Source organism: Chenopodium quinoa, unplaced genomic scaffold, assembly GCF_001683475.1.
Source record: "Chenopodium quinoa cultivar QQ74 unplaced genomic scaffold, ASM168347v1, whole genome shotgun sequence".
NCBI classification, from domain to species: domain Eukaryota; kingdom Viridiplantae; phylum Streptophyta; class Magnoliopsida; order Caryophyllales; family Amaranthaceae; genus Chenopodium; species Chenopodium quinoa.
Genome location: NW_018744113.1, coordinates 832,962 through 855,589, shown reverse-complemented (window position 1 = coordinate 855,589; position 22,628 = coordinate 832,962). Strand labels below are relative to the sequence as shown.

Sequence of the window (22,628 nt, the reverse complement as noted above, 5' to 3'; positions counted from 1 at the left end):
GAAGTAAAACCTCGGCCCTATTGAGACTTATAAACAAATTCCACTATAATAGGCAACTCTCCTAGTACAACCTATTACACAGACCTTTGCTTTGCAAGTTCCACCACGGACACTTGACTATATGATAGGACACCTCTTACCAGACCAAAGACACCTCCTAGGACCCTTTTCTCCCTTTATCCAGGACACTTCCTAGGGGACCCAAGATACTTCTCAGGTTCCTTTCACTCACTGTGCACTCACAGCTACCACTCGAATTTTAGAGAATTCAAACTCATACACAAGCGTGAATTTAAGAGAATTCACAATCTCACCCCAAAACCAATTACAACACAAAGACACACTCTAACACATAAATGGAAAGCTTCACATGAAACCCGAAATCAAAATGATAAAGCTTTAACCTTTGGCAAACTTACTCTTAAGCACTAAGTGGTTTTCACGCTTCAAACTCTCAGTTTGCTTTGCTGAATTGCTTCTATATTTATAAAGGTTCATCAGCTCACAAAATAAGATTTTCGTAAATAAGATAAGTTTAAACAGAAATCTAATCTTATCTTTTTTAATACTGAAACCAAAACAGATTTTAATTTCGTTTTATTTGAAAACCAAATTTTATCAAATTCATTTTAGTTAAAAGATAGAATTTTATGAAAAAGATAAAACCGAGTTAAAACAGATTTTTAAGATAAAATCAAATAAATACTTTTTCATAAAACTTATAATTATCTTTCACAAATTGATTAGTTTGCCAAGCCTTATCTGATTTCTAATAAGTTCCATGCATAACAACCATTAATGAGTTTACATCAACCTACAAAACAAACTTATCTTTTATACAACTATAAGTTATGAAGTCCATCTTTTTCGGTTGATATCTCGTTCTTTGCACTGATCCTTGGTTGTTGAGGCTTGCCTTAACATTACACCGGAACGAGGTCGTTACAACCCGTTTTGAAGTTCCTATTAAGAAACTTTGGGAAGTTCCATTGCTGGAACTCTTCTTCTGTCTTTACTTGTCCTCATGGATCTTATAAAGTTCCTTTGTCTCAATTCCTACTCCAGCCACTGCTTACTGAACCTGCAAACATCAACACTAGAAAATCCTTATTAAAAGGAAGTTTGCTCAATTCTTGACATCATCATCAAAACATCATAAGGATCAACAAATAAACTATATAATAACATGATAAATAGTGTAAACAAAATGAAGGATAAAACTTTATAAGTGTCGTTAAATGCAAGTAGAAAAAAAGCAAAAGGAATCCTATCAAATCTAAATCAATGACGATAACCTAGCTAGTGTTGTTAATCTATCTAATTACAACCTGATCAAATTAAACAATTTATAATGTCATCAACAAACTGGATGTAGCTAGTTGTCTTGTAACATTGGTGCGGCGGGACATCGCATTCATATTATTTTTCTACACTATTTATTATTATTAACACTTTGTTTTATATACTATATTATATTTTTATGCTCTATATTACCTCCGTTTTTTATTATTTATAACAAATAAATATTTTATGTTTCCTATATAACAAAAAGTAATCCTTTATTGCAAATAATAAAAAACACAGTTAATAGTATACTTCTTCCGTTTTTCTTTTAAATACAACACTTGATTTTTACACTATTAATATACTCGGTGTTGACTAATTTTGACAAATTTATATATAAGGAAAAATAAATTCACGTGAGATTTTGTTCAATTTATCTCAATTTATACTTTATTAAGATTAAACTTTTATATAATGGTAATAAAGTGATTCAAAAAACGCATTGACAAGCGTGTAATGAAAGTGTTACATTTAAAAGTAACAAAAACTTTTATATACATCCGATTTACACCAATATTAGTGTACTGAGCAGTACAAGGGTAACTTTAAGCCAATTTAGGGTAACTTTTTGCCCTTTTTTGGGTAACTTTTAGCATAATATATATATATTTTTTAATATAGAACAAGAAAAATTTTATAAGGTAATAAAATTACTTTCAATCACTAATAATTGAATTTTAGTCATTTAATAAAGCATAGATCATTTTTATTTGAATTGAGTTACTTTTATACATATTCGAGTAACTTTTATTCTTTTTAAGGGTAACTTTTGATCACTTTGAGAGATATTTATAATGGATGTACAATAATTATTGTACACCCTAATTTTTAAAAAGTTTGTGTAAAATTAAATAGAGGAAATATTATACTTTCACCGTTTTCCTATTATTGCACCATAAGGACTTTTACACTATTCACTTAATTTTCTTTTACCATCTTTTGTGATTTATCCATTAGGAAAAACATAGTAATGTAGGATATAGTTAGATTCGTCTCGAAATCTGCTTTTCAAATATCAATTTTTTAAAATTTTTACAAAAGTATAATTAAAGATATTAATAGCCAAAGTAATACATTGCCAAGCGTGAAACCCCTTATGGTGCAATAAAAAAAGAACGGAGGAAGTATTTTTATATTGACTCTTGAAACAACATAATCATTACTGTTACGATATATGATATATGTTGAAGATTTGATTTAGATACTCTTAGTTGGCAGGATAGTTTTATGTTAAGTAGATAATTCTATCAATATTCTTGCCAAACTTATCTTGTACATCATATTATATAATTCGGCCTAGAGCCATGAATACAGTCAAGCATATTGTTTCTAATCAATATTTCACATGGTATCCGAGCCTTGATTTTTTTTTCAGTAAATTATAACCATGGTTGGTAATACACCACCACCGTCCAAAATAGAACCAAATTCTCCGTTTTACCTAGGATCGCAAGATCGACCAGGTGATTTTATAACCCCAACTCGTCTTAAAGGCGATAACTATGATGATTGGGCCGCCGATATACGTATGGCGTTAGAGGCGCGGCGCAAGTTCGAATTTTTAGATGGCACTATCATTGGTCCGACCCCTCCATGTACTCAGTCGGACTGGAATACCATTAATGCAATGTTAGTGTCTTGGATAACTAACACAATTGATCCGGAGGTCAAGTCTACCTTGACGAAATATCGCGAATTAAAGAAGCTATGGGATCATCTACAACAGCGATTTGCTCTGGTTAATGGTCCGAGAATTCATCATTTGAAGTCCTCAATTGCGAGATGTGAACACACGAAATCCATGTCTGTCTCGACTTATTATGGGCAATTAAATGCCTTGTGGGAGGAGCTCTATCGTCATGAACCTCTGATTGTTTGTTCTTGCTGTTCACATTGCAATGCCGGGGAATTGCACGCTCGGAGACAGGAAATGGCTAGACTTCATGAGTTCCTTATGGGGCTTTACTCCGAGTATTATACTCAGTTACGGGCAAACATTCTTTCACAAGATCCTCTGACATCGATTGATAGAGCATACCAATTGGCCGTCCAAGATGAACGGGTTCGACTCGCCAAAGTTGTCCTTGAAGATAAGCCATCGGAGGCAGTTGGTTTTGCCCTCAACGCAAATAATGGTGCTGGCCGTGGGCGTGGCAAGGGGAATGACAGACAAGTATGCTCCAAGTGTCAGCGTTCAGGCCATGATGCTTCAAGTTGTTGGGGTTTGCCGGTGTGTACGCATTGTAAAAAACGCGGACATGATGTGAGTGGTTGCTACGAAATCCATGGCTACCCTGAAGGATGGTTTGATAGGCCCAAGTCTGATGGGGCTGGGCGTAGCAGAGTCAGCACACAAGGCAGGGGGCGTGGTTCTGTACGAGCTAATGCAGCATCCAGTAGTAATGTTGGAGGATCGACCACTGGCAGCAACACCTCGGAGTCGAGTTCATCCAATCAGATTTTTACCCCTGACCAATGGAAGGCAATTGCGGGATTTTTTGGTAACACAAAAGTTCCTGACAACCGTTTGAATGGTAAGTTTAATTCCACAAGGTGGATCATTGACACCTGCGCGACGCATTATGTCACCGGAGATGAGACTTGGTTATTTGATGTCACTGATATTATTCATTGTCCCGTTGGTCTTCCCAATGGTGGAACTGTGCTTGCAAAGAAAGAAGGGTCGATTCGATTGTCGGCCTCAATTACTCTTAATCATGTTTTATATGTTTCGCAATTGGGTTGCAATTTTCTCTCGATTTCACAATTAATTGAAGATTTGATTGTACTGTAAAATTTAATTCTTCTTTGTGTGCTATACAGGACCAAACGGGGATGCTGATTGGAACGGGAATTAGGCAAGATGGACTTTACTACTTTGGAGAAGTTGACTCGATGCAACATGTTACGGCAAATGGAGCAAATTCTTCTATGGAGTTATGGCATAAACGGATGGGGCACCCTTCAGAGAATGTAGTAAAGTTACTTCCTCCTGTAGTTGATTTTAAGGGTAATTTGAATAAAAATTGTGAAGTTTGTTTCCGTGCTAAACACCTTAGGGACAAATTTCCGTCTAGTGACAATAGAGCTAGTCGTATTTTTGAAAAACTTCATTGTGATTTGTGGGGTGCCTATAGGCATCCTTCGTCTTGTGGGGCTAGATATTTCTTGACTATTGTTGATGATTTTTCTCGTGTTGTGTGGGTGTATTTATTGGATGATAAAACGGAAGTTTTTCATACTTTTATGAATTTCATTGCTATGGTTGATCGTCAATTTTTTTCAAACGATAAAAGTTGTTCAGAGTGATAATGGTACGGAATTTAATTTCTTGCGTGATTATTTTTCTGCTACTGGCATTTTTTTTTTTAATCATGTGTTGGGACACCACAACAAAATGGTAGGGTTAAGCGAAAACATAAACACATTTTAAATGTAGCTCGTGCTTTACGGTTTCAGGCTCACTTACCGATTTATTTTTGGGGTGAGTGCGTTTTGGCAGCGGCTCGTCTTATTAACCGAACACCATCCCCTTTGATACACAATAAAACTCCTTTTGAAATTTTATTTGGCTTTCCCCCCTCTTACAATGTCATCAAAACCTTTGGTTGCTTATGTTTTTCCCACAATCAAAACACGAAGGGTGATAAGTTTGAGAGTCGTAGTAGGAAATGTATTTTTTTGGGGTATCCTTTTGGCAAAAAGGGTGGAATTTGTATGATCTTGACGAGCGAAATTATTTGTGTCATGGGATGTAAAGTTCTTTGAAAATGTCTTTCCATTTTTGGATTCAACTATGGTGAATATTGAGCCAGAGAGTGTGGTCCCAATGTATGATGATGTAGTGGTCGATGATGATTTTTATGATCAAGGTAGTCAGGAGGTTACAGTCGAAGACATAGCGCTGCATGTAGATCCCTCGGGCGATAGTGCCCTGGCCGACCAGCAAGGCTACGCTTCTGATCAGCTCGCTGGTCCACCAGCGCCCGCTGGCCGACCAGCGCCCGCTGGAACAGACCAGCCCCTGCACCAGCAGCAGGGCCAGTTACAGCCTCATGAGTGACGGCAGCAACACTGCACTGCAGCCCGTCCCAGTCAGTAGCAGCAGGTCACAAAGCCGAGCACTTCTACTCCTACCAGCCACCAGACCGCAACTCCCTTTGAGTCTTCTGGTTCGTCAGGGCAGCAGGAATTGGGTAGGGGTTTGAGAGTGAAAACTCCTTCGGTTCTCTTACGAGATTATGTAACTCATACTGTAATTGCAAAAAGTCCATCTTCGCCTACACCGCTTCCACAGCACAAGTCAGGTAACCCGTATCCTATAGCACACTATATTAATTGTGATAATTTCTCTGTCAATTACCGTACATTTTTTGCAGCAATTATTTCAGGTCATGATCCGAGGTCATTCAAGGATGCAATGAGGCATGAAGGTTGGAGAAAATCAATGCAAGAAGAGATCCAAGCTTTAGAAAATTATGGAACTTGGACCTTGGAAGAGTTACCTCCCGGCAAACGTGCTCTCGGTAGTCAATGGGTCTATAAGACCAAGTATTTGTCCAATGGAAAAGTGGAGAGATTGAAGTCGCATTTGGTGGTCTTTGGCAATCATCAAAAGGCGGGTATTGACCACAATGAGACTTTTGCTCCAGTAGCAAAGATGACAATTGTACGAGCATTTTTGGCAATAACAGCTTCGAAGAATTGGGAAATACATCAAATGGATGTGCATAATGCCTTTTTACATGAAGATTTGGATGAGGAGGTGTACACGAAATTGCCCCCAGGATTTGAACACTCGAATCCAAAATTGGTGTGCAGACTACGTAAGTCTTTATATGGTCTGAAGCAAGCTCCACGTTGCTGGTATGCAAAGCTTACTGCAGCTCTGAAAGGGTACGGGTTTCTCCAATCCTACTCTGATTATTCCTTGTTTACATTCACTAGGGGGCATGTTCAGATTAATGTGTTAGTCTATGTTGATGATTTGATTATTTCTGGCAATGATTTCGCTGCGTTATTGACTTTCAAAGCATATTTGGGAGATTGTTTTAAAATGAAAGATCTAGGGCCCAAGAAATATTTTCTTGGCATTGAGGTTGCTAGGAGTGCGAAAGGTTTATTTCTTTGTCAACGTAAATATACGCTAGACATCATTTTTGAAGTTGGCTTGACAGGTGCTAAGCCTAGTGCCTTTCCAATGGAATAACATCACAGATTGGGTCATGCGAAGGGAGAGTTGCTTATAGATCCGGAGGCTTATCGTAGACTTGTTGGTCGGTTGGTTTATCTTGATGTGACAAGACCAGATCTAGCTTATTCTGTGCATATTTTAGCTCAATTTATGCATTGTCCCCGAGTAGAGCATTGGGATGCAGCTTTGCGTGTGGTTAGATACTTGAAGGGTACTCCCGGGCAAAGCATTTTGCTTCGGGCAGACAGCGATTTGACTCTTCAAGGATGGTGTGACTCGGATTGGGCTGCTTGTCCAATCACTCGTCGATCTGTAACAGGTTGGTTAGTGTTTGTAGGCCAATCTCCGATCTCATGGAAGACAAAGAAACAGCCTACAATGGCAACATCGTCATCAGATGCAGAGTATCGTGCTATGTCAGCCGCGACTTGTGAACTGAAATGGTTAAAAGGTTTATTATTGAGCTTGGGAGTGCATCATCCCAAGGCAATTCCTTTGTTTTGTGATAGTCAGTCGGCTCTACACATTGCTAAAAATCCGGTCTTTCATGAAAGAACCAAACACATTGAGGTTGACTGTCACTTTGTTCGAGATGCCATTATAGATGGTACTATTGCTCCCTCATATGTTCCTACAGATTCGCAGTTGGTGGACATCTTTACAAAGGCCCTTGGCAAACGACAGTTTGATTTCTTATTGTCCAAGTTGGGCATTATGGATCCCCACCATCCTCCAACTTGAGGGGGGGTGTTACGATATATGATATATGTTGAAGATTTGATTTAGATACTCTTAGTTGGCAGGATAATTTTATGTTAAGTAGATAATTCTATCAATATTCTTGCCAAACTTATCTTGTACATCATATTATATAATTCGGCCTAGAGCCATGAATACAGTCAAGCATATTGTTTCTAATCAATATTTCACAATTACAGTAGAGGATATGATAATATAATATGAACAAGCATATCAAGCTTAAAATCAAAAAGACATACATGCATGACATCCACTAATTAATGAGATTAACATATAATCCACTGATTACGTAGGTTGTGTGCCTTCTTCGTTGGTTTTGGACTTCTGACTTCATAGAGCAAACAAAACTAGCATAGGATTTATGCTGTCTTTTTCTTCTTTTTACTAACTTGTTTAGCAAATGGTGCAAATTGAGATAATATTAAATGGCCCATTGTTCTTGTTTTGTGGCGATATGTGCAAACTCGTATGATTAAAGCAAAAGAAGCTACTTGTTAAATTCATGGTTTATTTATGCTGTGTAGGTTGGACTAGGGCGAGCATCTTGTCGCGAAGCATTATTTGTCGGGGGAGCTTTTTTTATCATTTAATTTGAAACTCAACCTTGAGTTGAATTAAACAATTTAGAAATTTACAAATTCCAATGTCATGTGTTCAGGCCAAAATCCGATTACCAGATTAGACCAGGTTCAGTAGGGCAACATCAAGATTAACAAAGGGAAAAGGGAGAGAGAGACGCGATATAATGATGCAAAAAACCCCAAAAATAAGGGTAAAAACTGTGGGTGGTGTTGAGAATTAAGTACATGTACAGTGTAGGTTGTAGTTTGATCAAGAATGAATCTGTAATGTAGTTGCTAATTGCTATGGAATGTAATGCCTAGGGCTCGTATTCTCTTTATTTACAATATATATTTTTTTCAATTATAATAGAAAAGCCTTTTGAAGCTTAGCAATGTCTCCTTTGTTGATCCCTTGAAAATAAATCGGGGTTAGTTGCCAGATTCAGCTCTGAGATTCATGCCACATTCTTCATGCTCTTATCGACTATGGTTTGACTTGTTTTCTTTTGCCAACAATTAGTTGTAGTTCATGGTTCCTACTCTTACGGCACGTCTCATGACTCATTCAAACTTTGATTCTCTAAGAATATTCCTTGGAAAGATCTTCATTTAACTTCCATTAATTAAGCTTGACTTTTGGTAACCAGGTCATTGATTTTGTAGCAACCTATAATCTAGTAACCTACAAACATATGAACTTGTAGCGATAATTTAAGCATAACAGTAAGATGAAGTCTTATACCAAAAAAAATAAAAATAAAAAAAAATAAAGCTGGATGCATGAACCAATAAACCCATTTTTTGTATTTTGTAACTTCTTTTGTTTGAATCATCGATCTTTGGGTCTTTGGCCTCTCCGGTCTCTCTAGTATCACTTTATTATTAGTTTTTTTTTTTTTGGTGCAAAGTATTACTTTATTATTGATGGAATTTAATTGGTTTTCAGTCCATGAAAGTAAAACTAATAATCTCTATAGATCTTTTTGAATTTGTTTGAGAGGATATCTTGGAAGAATAGATGCACACAAATATGTCATTAAGGGTTTTGAAGAGATTGCACAATGAACACAAATATTATATGTCTTTAAGGTGTCCGAAAAATTGCTCAATGCACACACACATAATTGAGGTTTTAATTTATAGATCAGATTTGATGATAAAATTATTATTATATTACATTTGATAATGATGCATACTAATCTTCCACTAAATATACTACTCGGCTTACTTCTTATTCGAAATTACCTAGCCACATAATGTTGCATAAATAAAGTACTTAGTAAGATAATGGTTTTCTATCATTTGATTCACAAACTAGGTAATGCCTTAGTAATTATGGTGGACACATGTTAAATTATCTACCATCGGTTAGTGAAGTTAAATTTATGATTTGAAAGAAAACGGATTAGATTCTTCCCATTTTTATTTCTATATATATATTTAAATGTTGTCTCCCTAGCTAGGTAGTTTTAGTTAATGTATTGCCGTGGACTAATTTGTGATAACAAAATCTTACCAATTAACATTTTATATTATGTAAACAGAGAAGAAGATGGTCAAAGCACATAAATAAATTATTATTTTTATTTTTTTTAGAAAGCCACAAGGGCGGGGGTGAGAATCGATCCCAAGACCTCCTAAAATCGGAAGGAAAGCTCTAACCACTTGAGCTATCCCTCACTCTCTCAAAGCATATAAATTATTGGTGAACAATAATAAGTGGTTTAAACCCCAGGTGTACCACTAGAAAGAACATATTTGGTAAAGAAAATCACGAATTTATAAAAGAGCACAACATTGAAGTATAAGTATAAAGAACACATTAGAAAAACAATTTTTTTTTTGTAAATGTAAAAGATAATTACTAATTAAATATTTTTGAGAAAACTACTAATTAATTTTTATCACGTATATGATGTCAAATCGTTTCAAAATACTTAGTTTTTCATAATTTTATTTATCTAAAATTATTTTCTCCAAAAAATAAGCCACTGTTTTATTTTCAAACTAGATTAGCACTCGTGCAATGCGCGATTTAGAATAAAAAATTCAATACATTTTAAAATAATTAATTCGCAAAATGAGGGTATTTGGAAAGAGAAATATCACTAATACATTTTTGGTTAATTGATATTCATACTTTATTTATTTTATTAAAATTTATTTTCCCAATGTTGAATTTTGAAGGAGAAAAATATGATAAAATGATGTCATAAGCAATTTTGGAAGGAAATATTTTCATCGGAAATTGACATGTGTAAAATGGTGATGTAAGCGGTTTTTATTTTAGTTATAGTTATAGATTACAAAAAAAAAATTTAATTTAAATTTTCATAATAATGTACTTCGGAAGAGTTAAAAAACGAACATAAACATAGAACATACTACCTCCGTTTTCCAAAGTTTGACTCATTTCTATTCATGGGATCAAAATAAAATAACTTTGACTACATTTTATGATTTATATAATATAAATAAATTAGCATATGAGATCTTATTAGATTCCACTTATTATAAATTTTTCAAACATCAACTTTTTATAATTTTTACTTATACATAGTCGAAGATATTCATAGTCAAATATGTTCATTATTGGAGACCGCACAAATACAAATTGAGTCAAACTTCAAGAATGGAGGAAGTACTCCGTATTATTGAAGTAAAAAGAACATACTTCGTATTATTAAAATTCAAGGAACACTTTATCTATTCATGTCATAAGAAAACATATTTTATAATGTAAAAAACATATTGATCAGATTCAAAAAATATGTTCCATTCCAATTAAAAAAATAAATTTGGATCCAAGAAATGATAAAAGAACATTCATCATAATATAAAGAGCATCTTATTCAGCGTTAGAAGAAAAAAGCACAAAAAAATTACAAATAAAAACAAATTTTTGAAAAATACATTTTCTCTCAACAATGAATTTGTTAACTATATCTTTAAAATAATCTTCGGACGATAAAATCAACTCTGTAACAATGACCATTGAGTCATTTCAAAAGCCAAAATTTACCATTGTTTCTCTTTTAATATAAAAATAATTTCTTGACATACAAAGAAATTAAATTCTACCAAAAATACTCTATTAATATGGCAGCTTCTATAACCAATACAGTGTATGTACTAAAATAATTACTGTTGACATCATCACTATCCACATGACAGCTTCTTATAATAAAGTAAAACTTTCCTTCAAAACAATTATTGATTTTATTCTTTTTTTGGTGTTTAGAGAACTACAAGGGCGAGGTGAGAATCGCTCCCAGTTATTCTTTTTAAAATGATTGATTAATTATACATTTCTAAAAAGCTTTTATTATTAAATTGACTAAATACACAAATGATATTCCTATTGATATACAAGAATTGACGGTTAGCCTCTTTTAAATAATTTTTTCCTCCTACATAGGTTTTCTTTAAAAAAAAAAGTTACATTTCATTAAGGATTGTAGAGTTTGGAATTTTCACTACTATGAAGTTAATTTGAATATTTAAAATCATGTCCTTCATTTTAGCTCAACTAATCTAACTAGAGGGATCACAGTTTGTTATATTTTTCTTAAATATTTATATTACACACAAGAAATTTAATATTTAAATCGTGCATTGTACGTGACTAACTTAGTGCAAATAAAAAATCAATTCCTTAAATAAATCAAGGAATCTAAATAATAATTAAATCACCCTTAAATGAAGCAAGGAATCACTTTATTTTTTTTATGCTCTTGTACTTTGTATTAAATACAATATTTTTTTTCCGCATTTGTTACAAGCCTTAGTATTTTGGACAAGTGTATCACGAGCATGGTACACCTGGGTGTAAAATGAATTTTTCATTTTATGCGTAAATACGATAGCAATTTGGTCTAAGACAATATTTTTCACAAGTTTTGCTTGAACCGGTGACCAAAGCATTATTTCTCAACTCAAATTCAACTATTGAACTAGTTTTCTCCGATCTCGATTGGTTAGAGATTGACTTTAATTAACTGATTTTTTTTATAACAATTGAATATTAAAAACTTATTTATTGGACGATTCAAACAAGTATCCACAATATTATATTTATTCTTATGTATAAACAACCAAAATTAGTCAAAGGGAATAAGAGGGTTAGGAAAGAAAAAAGTTGAAACGTTTCATTTTATATATAAACATGGAGGGAGTATTAACTGTTATAGCTTAAGGACTTGTTTGGCATTATTGTTTTTCAATTCTAGTTTTCTGATTTTTTTTTTAAAAAAAAAACAAAAAATCAAAAATAGGATAAAAGAAAAAGGTATTTTCATTTATTTTTTTTGTTGTCAGTTTTCAAAATTATCATGAATTATAAAGTTTATCATATGATTTTCTCAAATAAAAAACCAAAAACAGAAAACCATAGCGATACAAAGTAGACCCTAACTTATTAATTATCAAATATGTTGGTAAAATTACTGTTGAAATCAATAACAAACAAAATCCACTGCCTTAGAAGCGAAATACTCCACCACCAGTACAAGTTTCCTAGTGATGCACGCCCCCCAAGTTTAACGCAACTCTCTCCGTAATCCGTGCACCCGAACTCGAAGAGTGGAATTGCTCAAGAACTGTTCAGATCTCAAAAGGTAGGTTTGTGTTTTCGGCTAGAAAGTGAATGAATCTCATAAAGAGGCAAGACTCGTATTTATATGAGTCCCGGAAAAGGAAACACGCAAAGCAAACCGACCTAAGAGAAAAGGCGGGCCCGATCAGGCAAGCTGCCGCCCGATCGGGCGCGAGATCGAGTTTCTCCAGACCTAGTGTCACGCCAAGTCGGGCGAACACCGCCCAGTCGGGCGATCTAGAAACCCCATCCCGGGCGAGCCATCGGGCGAAGCCGCCCGATCGGGCTCGTCAAAAACTCGAGTCCGCCGCCTGGTCGGGCGAAGGCCGCTCGATCGGGCGCGAGAGTTCTCCTATTTTCCTTGGCCACCTCCGCTCGATTGGGCGAGGGCCGCCCGATCGTGCGCGAGCATCCGTTTGCATTACCTATTTCCAACAATCCCCCATTAATGCGAGCGGATCTTCAACATGAAATCTGAACAGTAAATGAAAGTCTTAGTACTTAAATGCTAGTATCCAAAGGTTTGAACTAACACATTAGTGCACAAGATTTTCAACACTTCCCTAGTGAGTATCCTAAGATTTGAACTCCTAGGAGCGAGGAAGGGACCTTGAATACACATACCTTGACTTTAGAGCTTAAGCAACTCCGCCAATCTTGGCCAACACTTGGGCTCTCATAAGTACTTTAGGAAAACAATACTCTAGTCTTTCCTTGAGAGAGGCCACCTCTCGTACTCACGTAGGTGTTCATCCTATGTGTTATTCACACATGTTCCAAGAAAATTCAAAGGTCTTTCCCTGCAGGCTTAAACATGTTTAAGCACCTTGCAAACCAGAGAATTACATGCAATGGAACTAGAACATTAAGAACATAAGTTCAACCCTTCAACTTTCGGTGTCATTATCTATCCTGTTTTAAGAACTACTGGGACAAAGGTCTTAACTCTCTTAAGAACCTCAATCTATCCCTGCTCAGAAAATAACTGGACTAATGACATTAAGAGACAAACTCATCCTAGAAGAATCTAACTGGTAAAACTTACCACTCTTATAGAGTAATAGATTCAAACACATGATACATAGATAACAAATCCACATGATTCATGCCAATGAAACAAATAAACCAAAACAGGTTCCAGGTTTATTAAAACCAATGTATCATGTCACATAGCTAGTATAGCTACCATTTCAAGTCATTACAACATAGGTCATAAACCCATACCAGTTGATGACTCCACCACTACTCTACGACTTAATCCCTTAGTAAAAGGGTTTGCCAGGTTTTTCTCTGTTCGAACATAGTCCAACGAAATAACCCCATTCATAATAAACTGCCTCACAGACTCGTGTCTGACTCTTATGTGCCTTTTCTTACCATTATAATTGCTGTTTTTAGCAACACATATAGCAGCTTGTGAGTCACAATGCATAGATACAAGTGGTGACGGCTTCCCCCACAAGGGAATATCAATAAGCAAATTTCTCAACCAAGCTGCCTCTTGTGTAGCAAGATTCAATGCGATGAACTCAGCTTCCATTGTTGATCTAGCTATACACGTCTGCTTTCCAGACTTCCATGAAACTGCACCCCCACTAAGGATAAACACATAGCCACTTGTAGAGCTTGTTTCATTGCTATCCGTTACCCAATTTGCATCACAATACCCTTCAAGAACCAAAGGATGACCAACAAAATTCAATCCCCAAGACACGGTTCCACATAGATATCTGAGCACACGCCTCAAAGCAACCCAATGTTGCTCACAAGGACGATGAGTATAGCGACTAAGTCTACTAACAGCAAAAGCAATATCAGGGCGAGTGCAATTCATCAAAAACATCAGACTACCAAGCACCTTAGCATATTCAGTTTGAGACACACCGTCTCTCACATTTTTCACCTAAGTTCCAGAAGGATCAAAGGGATTTCTCAATGGAGGCAAATCAAAACAATTAAAGTTCTTCAGAATTTTCTCCACATAATGAGACTGAGACAGAAAATACCCTTTCTTGGTTTTAGTAACTTTAACACCAAGGATAACATCTACCTCTCCCAAATCCTTCATCTCGAACTTTGAATTTAAATACTTCTTAGTTTCATTTATGACATACATGTTTGTGCCAAACAGGAGCATGTCGTCAACGTACAGGCATAATATCACACATTGCGCACCAAACATCTTAGAGTACACACATGCATCACTACCATTGACAACAAAACCAAAACTAAGAACAGTTTTATGAAATTTTTCATACCATTGCTTCGGAGCTTGTTTCAATCCATACAAGGATTTCTTTAGTCTGTACACCTTATTATCCATCCCAGGAACTACAAAACCCGGAGGTTGCTTCATGTATATCTCCTCCTCTAAATCGCCATTCAGAAAATTGTCTTAACATCCATCTGATGCACAATCAAGTTGTAAGATGAAGCTAAGGCAAACAAAACACGAATAGTGGCAATTTTAGTCACAGGAGAATAAGTATAAAAATAATCAAGGCCAAATTTTTGAGTGAATCCTCTTATCACCAATCTATCTTTGAACCTTTCCACGGTGCCGTCGGTTCTCATTTTTCTCTTGAAAATCCACTTGCACCCAATAGCTCTGCTCCCTTTTGGCAGGTCCACAAGCTCCCAGGTTCCATTTGACATGATTGAGTCAAGCTCACTGTTTACAGCTTCCTTCCAGAAGGTTGCATCTACTGAACTCATAGCTTCTTCAAACGATTTCGGATCTTCATCCACAACCTGTAGACACAGCATGATCTCATCTAGATCATCTTCGAATTCACCTAGATTTCCACACTCTGCTATAAAGGTTGTTAGGAAATCAGGTCCAAAGCTTGTCTCCACTCTTTGCCTTTTACTTCTCCTAGGTTGAATCTCACTTTCAATCCTAGGGGAAGCATCTTTTGGTCTGCAGATGAAGAAACTGAAGAAACATCGTTAGTAACTAAGTTTTTCTTCAAAGGGAATACATGTTCAAAGAACTCTGCATCACGAGATTCAGATATAGAGCGATCTTCCAGACTCATAAACCTGTATGCGGCACTATTCTCGGCATAGCCAATGAATACTGTATCATAGGTCCTAGAACCTATAGTTGAGCGCTTGAACGATGGATAGCCCACCTTAGCTAGACACCCCCACACTTTCATGTGATTCAAGTTTGGGGCATAACCCTTCCATATTTCATATGGAGTCTTATCTAACTTCTTGTGAGTTACTCTGTTCTGTACATGATTAGCTGATAGAACCGCTTCACCCCATAAATTTTCTGGCAACCCTGAACTTAGGAGCATTGCATTCATCATTTCCTTCAAGATCCTATTTTTCCTTTCTTCCACACCATTTTGCTGCGGAGTATACGGGGCCGATACTTCGTGAATGATTCCCTCACTTTCACATAAGTCCTTGAGGAAATCGGAGCCATACTCTCCACCCCTATCTGAGCGAACTCTCTTTATTTTCCGCTCCAACTGATTTTCTACTTCTGCCTTATACACAAGAAACTTGGACTCAGCTTCATCCTTCTCCCTTAAAAGGTACACCTTGATATATCTCGAACAATCATCAACGAAGGTGATATAGTAGCGTTTCCTGCCTCTACTTTCCAAGTTCTTAAAGTCTGCTAAATCTGAATGAATTAGCTCAAGTAGTGTGGTCTCTCTCTTCGTGACAAATTTAGGTATAGACGAGTTTGAGAATTTCTAGTCATGATATCAACAGAATAAATCAAAATATTTCGCTTCTAAATTGTTGGTAAAATAACTGTTGAAATCAATAACAAACAAAAAAGATTAGAACTTTCCTGGATTGAAGATCCCAAACTCACAGTCGCGCCGTCGAACAAAATCCACTGCCTTAGAAGCGAAATACGCCTTCAGATCTCAAAAGGTAGGTTTGTGTTTTCGGCTAGAAAGTGAATGAATCTCATGAAGAGGAAACACGCAAAGCAAACCGACCTAGGAGAAAAGGCGGGCCCGATCGGGCAAGATGCCGCCCGATCAGGCGCGAGATCGAGTTTCTCCAAACCTAGTGTCGCGCCCGGTCGGGCGAACACCGCCTGGTCGGGCGATCTAGAAACCCCATCCCGGGCGAGCCATCGGGCGAAGCCGCCCGATCGGGCTCGTCAAAAACTCGAGTCCGCCGCCCGGTCGGGCGAAGGCCGCCCTATTGGGCGCGAGAGTTCTCCTATTTTCCTTGGCCACCTCCGCCTGATCGAGCGAGGGCCGCCCGATCGGGCGCGAGCATCCGTTTGCATTACCTATTTCCAACAAAATATATTAAATTTTAATATCTGAAAGTATGTGTGCCATATGTCTGTGACAAAGCAAATAATTCAATGAAAAAAAAGGACATATAAAATTTCAAAATATAGTTTAGGATTTCTACATTTTTGTACATAAAAATAATATTACTTTTTTCGTTTGAGAATATCTGGGATGTTGGGATCGAATAGAAAACTAGGCACATAGCTTAAAAACTTTGAGTGAGACCATACATTTGTTTAATGTAAAAAGATTTCTTTTGATCTATTTTATGTGGCTAATATTGTTTTCTTAAAATCAATGGGCCTTGGAAAAATAGAGAAAGATAGTTTTTAATTAATGGACTCATTCTATATTTAGTAATGTGTCAGTTATTCTAGGACTGACAAAAATGAAAATTGTCTATGTTATTCTGGTACAGATGGAGTAATAATATAATATAATATAATATAATATAATTAAAGGTGATATTTTTCGAAAGCATTCGACACGCAACATAAGAAAAAGATATTTTTTTCAACCAATGATAAATTATATTTGTGTTTTATTTTAGATTTAAAAGAGTCATTCGTCATGTAAATAAAATTAGCGAAAGAGATTTAAGAATTTAATTTTAAATTCAAAAAATAGCTAATCAATAGTGAATTATGATTTGAATTATTTAAAAAATAATAAAATATTTTCATCTAAAAGATAATCCTAAAGTGACATAACATATTAAAATATAATTTATTGTTTTAAAAAAAATTACCGCATAAATAACAATAACGAATCAGATTGCATCATAAATTACCTAAAAATAAAATTAAAACTTAGACTTTTTGAATATTCAATAACAATTTAATTAAAGTAATTTGCATTTTTTATCTGTCTTAAACTATTAAATAATAATTAAAAAAATTTTGAGGTCTTAGTAAAAAAAAAATATATCGAGTTTTTTTTTTGAGATTTATGTACTAAAAAATTGTGCATCGCACGGATTTCATCTAGTAATAACAATAATATTGGGAAGAATTTCATAAATCTTACATATGTAATTAAAAAAGATATAAAAAAAGAAAAAAAAAAGGGGGGGGGGATAAGGTAGTTTCAAATTAAAAATGAGGGATGTGGTCGGATCGCATAAGGTCAATTTTTAAAGTTGAATCATGCTAAATTTTTGTGTTCACGCGAGTCGAAATTTGAATCAAATTTTTTTAAGTTGGTTTTGAATGACAATTTCTTTTGTACTCCAGGAGTATTATGCACAAGGTATTACAGGTTGTGTTCATTTCATGTTATTTAGATGTAAACTTCTTATTATTTCAATTTGTATATATGTTATTTTTAAATTGTTATTCTGTATGGGCCTATACTGTGATTTAAAACTTTTTGATTTTATGTTTTTATTCTCTAAATTATATGGTATTTGATGTGAACTTCTTATTATTCCAATTTATATACTCCATAATGTTATTTTTAAATATGTACATGTTATTTTATACGTGCATGCTATGTTTTATACTATTCAACATCGTAGATTTCATTGTATAAAGCTCTTGTGTTAATTTGAATATTCCATATACTCTTAACAATAATTTTCATTTAATATTTAATTATGTCAAAGGAGTGAGAATACACATAAGTTGGTTTTGAATACAAAAAATAATCAAAGTTTAAGCAAACAAACACAAGGTCTAAGAAAATAACACAAATTAAAGTTTGTGCATGTAAATAATATTGGTATTATTGGTAAAATAACATAAGATGAAGCTTATGTAAAATATAACAACATTTGGGAAAAATAACATACTACCTCCGTTAAGTTTTATTTGCAACTTTTACTATATTTGGATGCTTAGTATTATTTGCAACTTTCCCAAATCTTTCCCTTTTTAGTAAGTTTTTTTTACTGGAAATGTCAATATTGCCCTTATTTTAAAAATTAAACATTCACTTAAATGATTAATTACATTACACTAACAAATTAATTTGGATCTAACAACTCCCAACTTTTGGCTCTTTCTATTCTCTCTCCTCTCAATCACAACCTCCATTGATTTCGACTCTAGCTAGCACTAGCAACAACGTCGTCGTGGCTATGGTGGTTTTGCGGCAAAAAGGGAAGCAACACACATGTTTTCGTGTATTGGATGATTTTCGTGGGTTTGTGGGTATTCTGGGTTTAAGGGTTTTAGTGGATTTGTGGGTGGTTTTAGTGATTTCTGGTGGGTTTGTGGGTGGTTTCGATGATTTTCGGTGGGTTTATGGGTGGTTTTAGTGATATTCGTGGGTCTTGTGGGTGGTTTCAGTGATTTTCGTGGGTTTTGTAGGTGGTGTCAATGTTGGTGGGTCGTCTAGATTTAGGTGGTGTCAGGGGTTTCAGTGGGGGTTTTGCTAGTGTAGATCGGTGGTGTAGGTCGGGTTTAGGGTGTTTCGGCGGTGTCGATGGTGGTGGCGGTTTGGGTTTGGGAGTTTCGTTAGTGTCGGTGGTTGTGGTGGTCTGGGTTTGGAAGTTTTAGTAGTTTCGGTGGTTGTGGTGGTCTGGGTTTGGTAATTTCGATGGTTTCAGCGGTCTGGGTTTGGGGGGTGTCGGTGGTGGTGGCTAGTCTGGTTTAGGTGGTGTCGGTTGTGGTGGCTGGTCTGGTTTAGGTGGTTTCGGCGGTGGTGGCCTGGTCACATGGTGAGTGGCTTGGGTAGTTTACTAATCATGTTTAATTTATCTCTCTCCTCCTGAATCACAAACCCTTTCATTCCATAATCACCATTATGAAATTTTGACTTAGGATCCGTGTTGCACTTCAAAGTTGCAAATAAAACTTAACGAAGGTAGTAATTTTTTTGTGTAAGGTAGCACGAGCTGGTTGAAGTAAATTAGGATAAATAACTCAAACATATTGGGTATGGAATACCATTATCCATAGTATTCCAGGAGTACTCCCTCCGTTTTTTTAAGAGCCCCATTTGAGATTTTGGCACTATTCATTGGACTTACTTTGACCAATGTTTGTGAATTATACATAAGAAAAATTATAGTCTTGTGGGTACTTGTTGAAATCATATCAATGAGTAGATTATTAATATTTAATTGTTATAATTTTTAGTTAATGATAATTATAGATATTTTTGGCAAAAGTTTTACATCGACATGCGTGTCATATCACTTTAAAAAAAAATTGACACATTTTACTTTATTTACTATATATATATATACTAAACTGGGCCCGATTTGGTTTTTAGGAAGTTATGGCCAAAATACTAAACTGGGCCCGATTTGGTTTTTATATGCGGCCCAATGATCTAGAGGAGGGCCTATTATTAATTATCATTCCTAAAGCTATTAGGATTGATTATAGTCTTTTATAATACTCTAGAAGGTTCTTTTAAATCCTAATGGAGTTAGGATTGATAATTATGTTTTAAAGAGTTTGAAATTGAATAAAACTACTCCTTTTAAGAATCCTTGTTTTGTACGAAGTGGAATATAATCAGATTTTATTTTCGTGCCTCATAATAGTTATCCAAATTTTATATGGTTGGATAGATCTTGAAATTATCTTTCCAATGATATATTATAATATTAAATCCGAGTTATAACAAAAAAGATATGAATGAGACATGAAACTTTATCCAAAAATAAAACCCTTCCACTATTTTTGTCATATCTTTTTATCTACAAAATATTTTAATCTTATTCTAATTGGGTTGGAAATTAGACTTTAAGAGATTTCCAACGACATATTATATGCCTTATTTGGACTTCTGGATCAAAAGATATGATAAAAACAAAAACGCATGAATTTCTGAAATCAGCGCCAGGAACCAGGCCTGGCGCCTGGCGCCAGCCATTGGCGCCTGGTGCTAGCCATTGGCGCCTGGCGGCAATTAGCTGGTGCTGGCGCCAGCTCTGTTTTGCATGCGCCAATCTCGTTTTGCGTGCGCCAAGTGCTCTGTTTTGATATTTTATGTTTTTGGCTGATTTCTCTATAAATAACGTATTAAAAACTCCGTTTTCATTCACCAACTCTCATCAAGATTTTCTTGATTATTCTCTCTCTCTCTCTCTTTTTCTAAACTAGCCTTTTCTCAAATACAAAATTACGCATTCACAAGAGTTAGAAACACCTAGCCATATTCGAAGTTGCCTTCGCCCTAGACGTAAAAGATTTAATTTCTGAGGGTTTGGTCCTAAATCTTTATTTCAATTATTTAATTTAATTATTTGATTGTTTATTGTCCTTGAAGTTACTAACGCGTGTATTTTGTTATTAGAAAGAGGTACGAGGCTTCAAAGTAAGTGCTTTAATGATTTATTGATATTATGATGTAGAAATCATGTTTAAATTGTTATTATGATATTCCTAGTATCATGTCTAGGGTAATTTTAATATTAAATATGATTGTTACGATTCTTCCTATGTTCTTCCTAATATTTATGATTGCTAGTATCATGTTAGGGCTAAAGATTTGATTTTTATTGCTTAGTGACATGTTAGGGTTTGTTATTAATCTTGTTAGTATCATGCCTAGGATCTTGCTATTTTCATTATGCTTTAACATGATTCATGATTATTTTTATAATTGTTTTGATTATGATTATAATTTTATAATTATTATTATTATGACTAACATGATTATTATTATGGTTAGTATGATTGTTATTATGATGATTATTTCATTGTTATAATTTTATGATCATGATTATTATTTATTATTATATTGCTTGATACATTATTTTTATTTATTGCTTGATCACGCCAATTTTATGCATGTTTAAAGGGAACTGGTACTTGTAATCATGCTTAATAAGATAATTAATAATCTTGTTAGGGTTAATTCGATTATAATTCAAGTGATCGCCAATAATAGATTTATTTGTGCATTAAATTCAACCGACATAGATTAAACAGGTTTAAGGTAATCCTATTGATTGCATGTTAATTAGAAAGCGTACATGAATACGATCAGAATACAGTAGAGGCCTATTATTAGGGCAGGTTCAATCTCTTTTAGGTTGGATTTGTACCTTCATCCCCGAACCCTTATTTTGTTCTATACCTTATGGAGTTGATGATCTCTTGGATCGTTAAGGGGTGTAACCTTCACCTCGTGAACGGTTTACAAGTTCCTAAAAAACTTGTTGGCGACTCTTTTGCTCTATCTTCTTACCTTTTCGACGCCACCGTACTTTAGTGTATGATCACAGTGGGGTTCAAGTTAGGGGTTAACGCTTGAAATATAACCTACATATATGTATTGCTACTTGTACTCTATATCCTATAAAAACAAGTATTACCTTACTACGCCCTCTTTTTTTAAATACTTGCTCCACTTTCCATTTTTTTTTTTTTGCCGTTTTTAAATACTTGCTATATTTTTTTATTTGGAAAGCTTTTACAATATTTAACTAATTTATTTCACCAAGCAGATCCAATAATATTAATTCTATATTCTCTCATCTCCTTCAATCCTCTCCACGAATTTTTCTTTTTCAATTTTTTATTTTTCCACCAACCCCACAACCTCCGTATTTTATTACTTTTTCCAATTTCTCCTAAAACTCTGCACATGGAGAAATGGAGCAAGTATTTAAAAACGAACGGAGGGAGTAATTAGAAACATTAATTACAATTATTACTTTGTATTAGACACTCTTTATTGTAACATATTTATTGCTTTGTACCTTATTGGTATCAAACATATAATTGTTATTATCATTAATATTTCCTTTTTGTTTACACTTATTTCTTTTCACAAGATCAAATTTTTTTATTTCCTTTTTGTCAATAATTGTGTGTTATTTATTATTGATAACTAGTTGAACATGTATCAATATACATAGTACTTCGTCCCCATTCACTTCACTTTATTTTTGCCGATTTGAAATTATTTTAATTGAACTGAAATTATTTTTCTAGAGA

The 22,628-nt window shown here is 34.9% G+C and overlaps 1 protein-coding gene across 1 annotated transcript; it reads left to right on the top strand.

Moving 5' to 3' along the window:
- The first annotated feature begins 2,731 nt into the window (after positions 1–2,731).
- Positions 2,732–4,653, top strand: LOC110692547. Its single transcript, XM_021869584.1, has 2 exons — positions 2,732–4,063; positions 4,168–4,653. Exons 1-2 carry the CDS (start codon positions 2,732–2,734, stop codon positions 4,651–4,653), a joined length of 1,818 nt encoding a protein of 605 aa, XP_021725276.1.
- Positions 4,654–22,628: the final 17,975 nt, after the last annotated feature.

Coding starts and splice junctions, on each gene's coding strand:
- LOC110692547 (XM_021869584.1), top strand. CDS start 2,732: ATGGTTGGTAATACACCACCACCGTCCAAAATAGAACCAAATTCTCCG. Junction 4,064..4,167: donor CCTCAATTACTCTTAATCAT/GTTTTATATGTT, acceptor TGTGCTATACAG/GACCAAACGGGGATGCTGAT.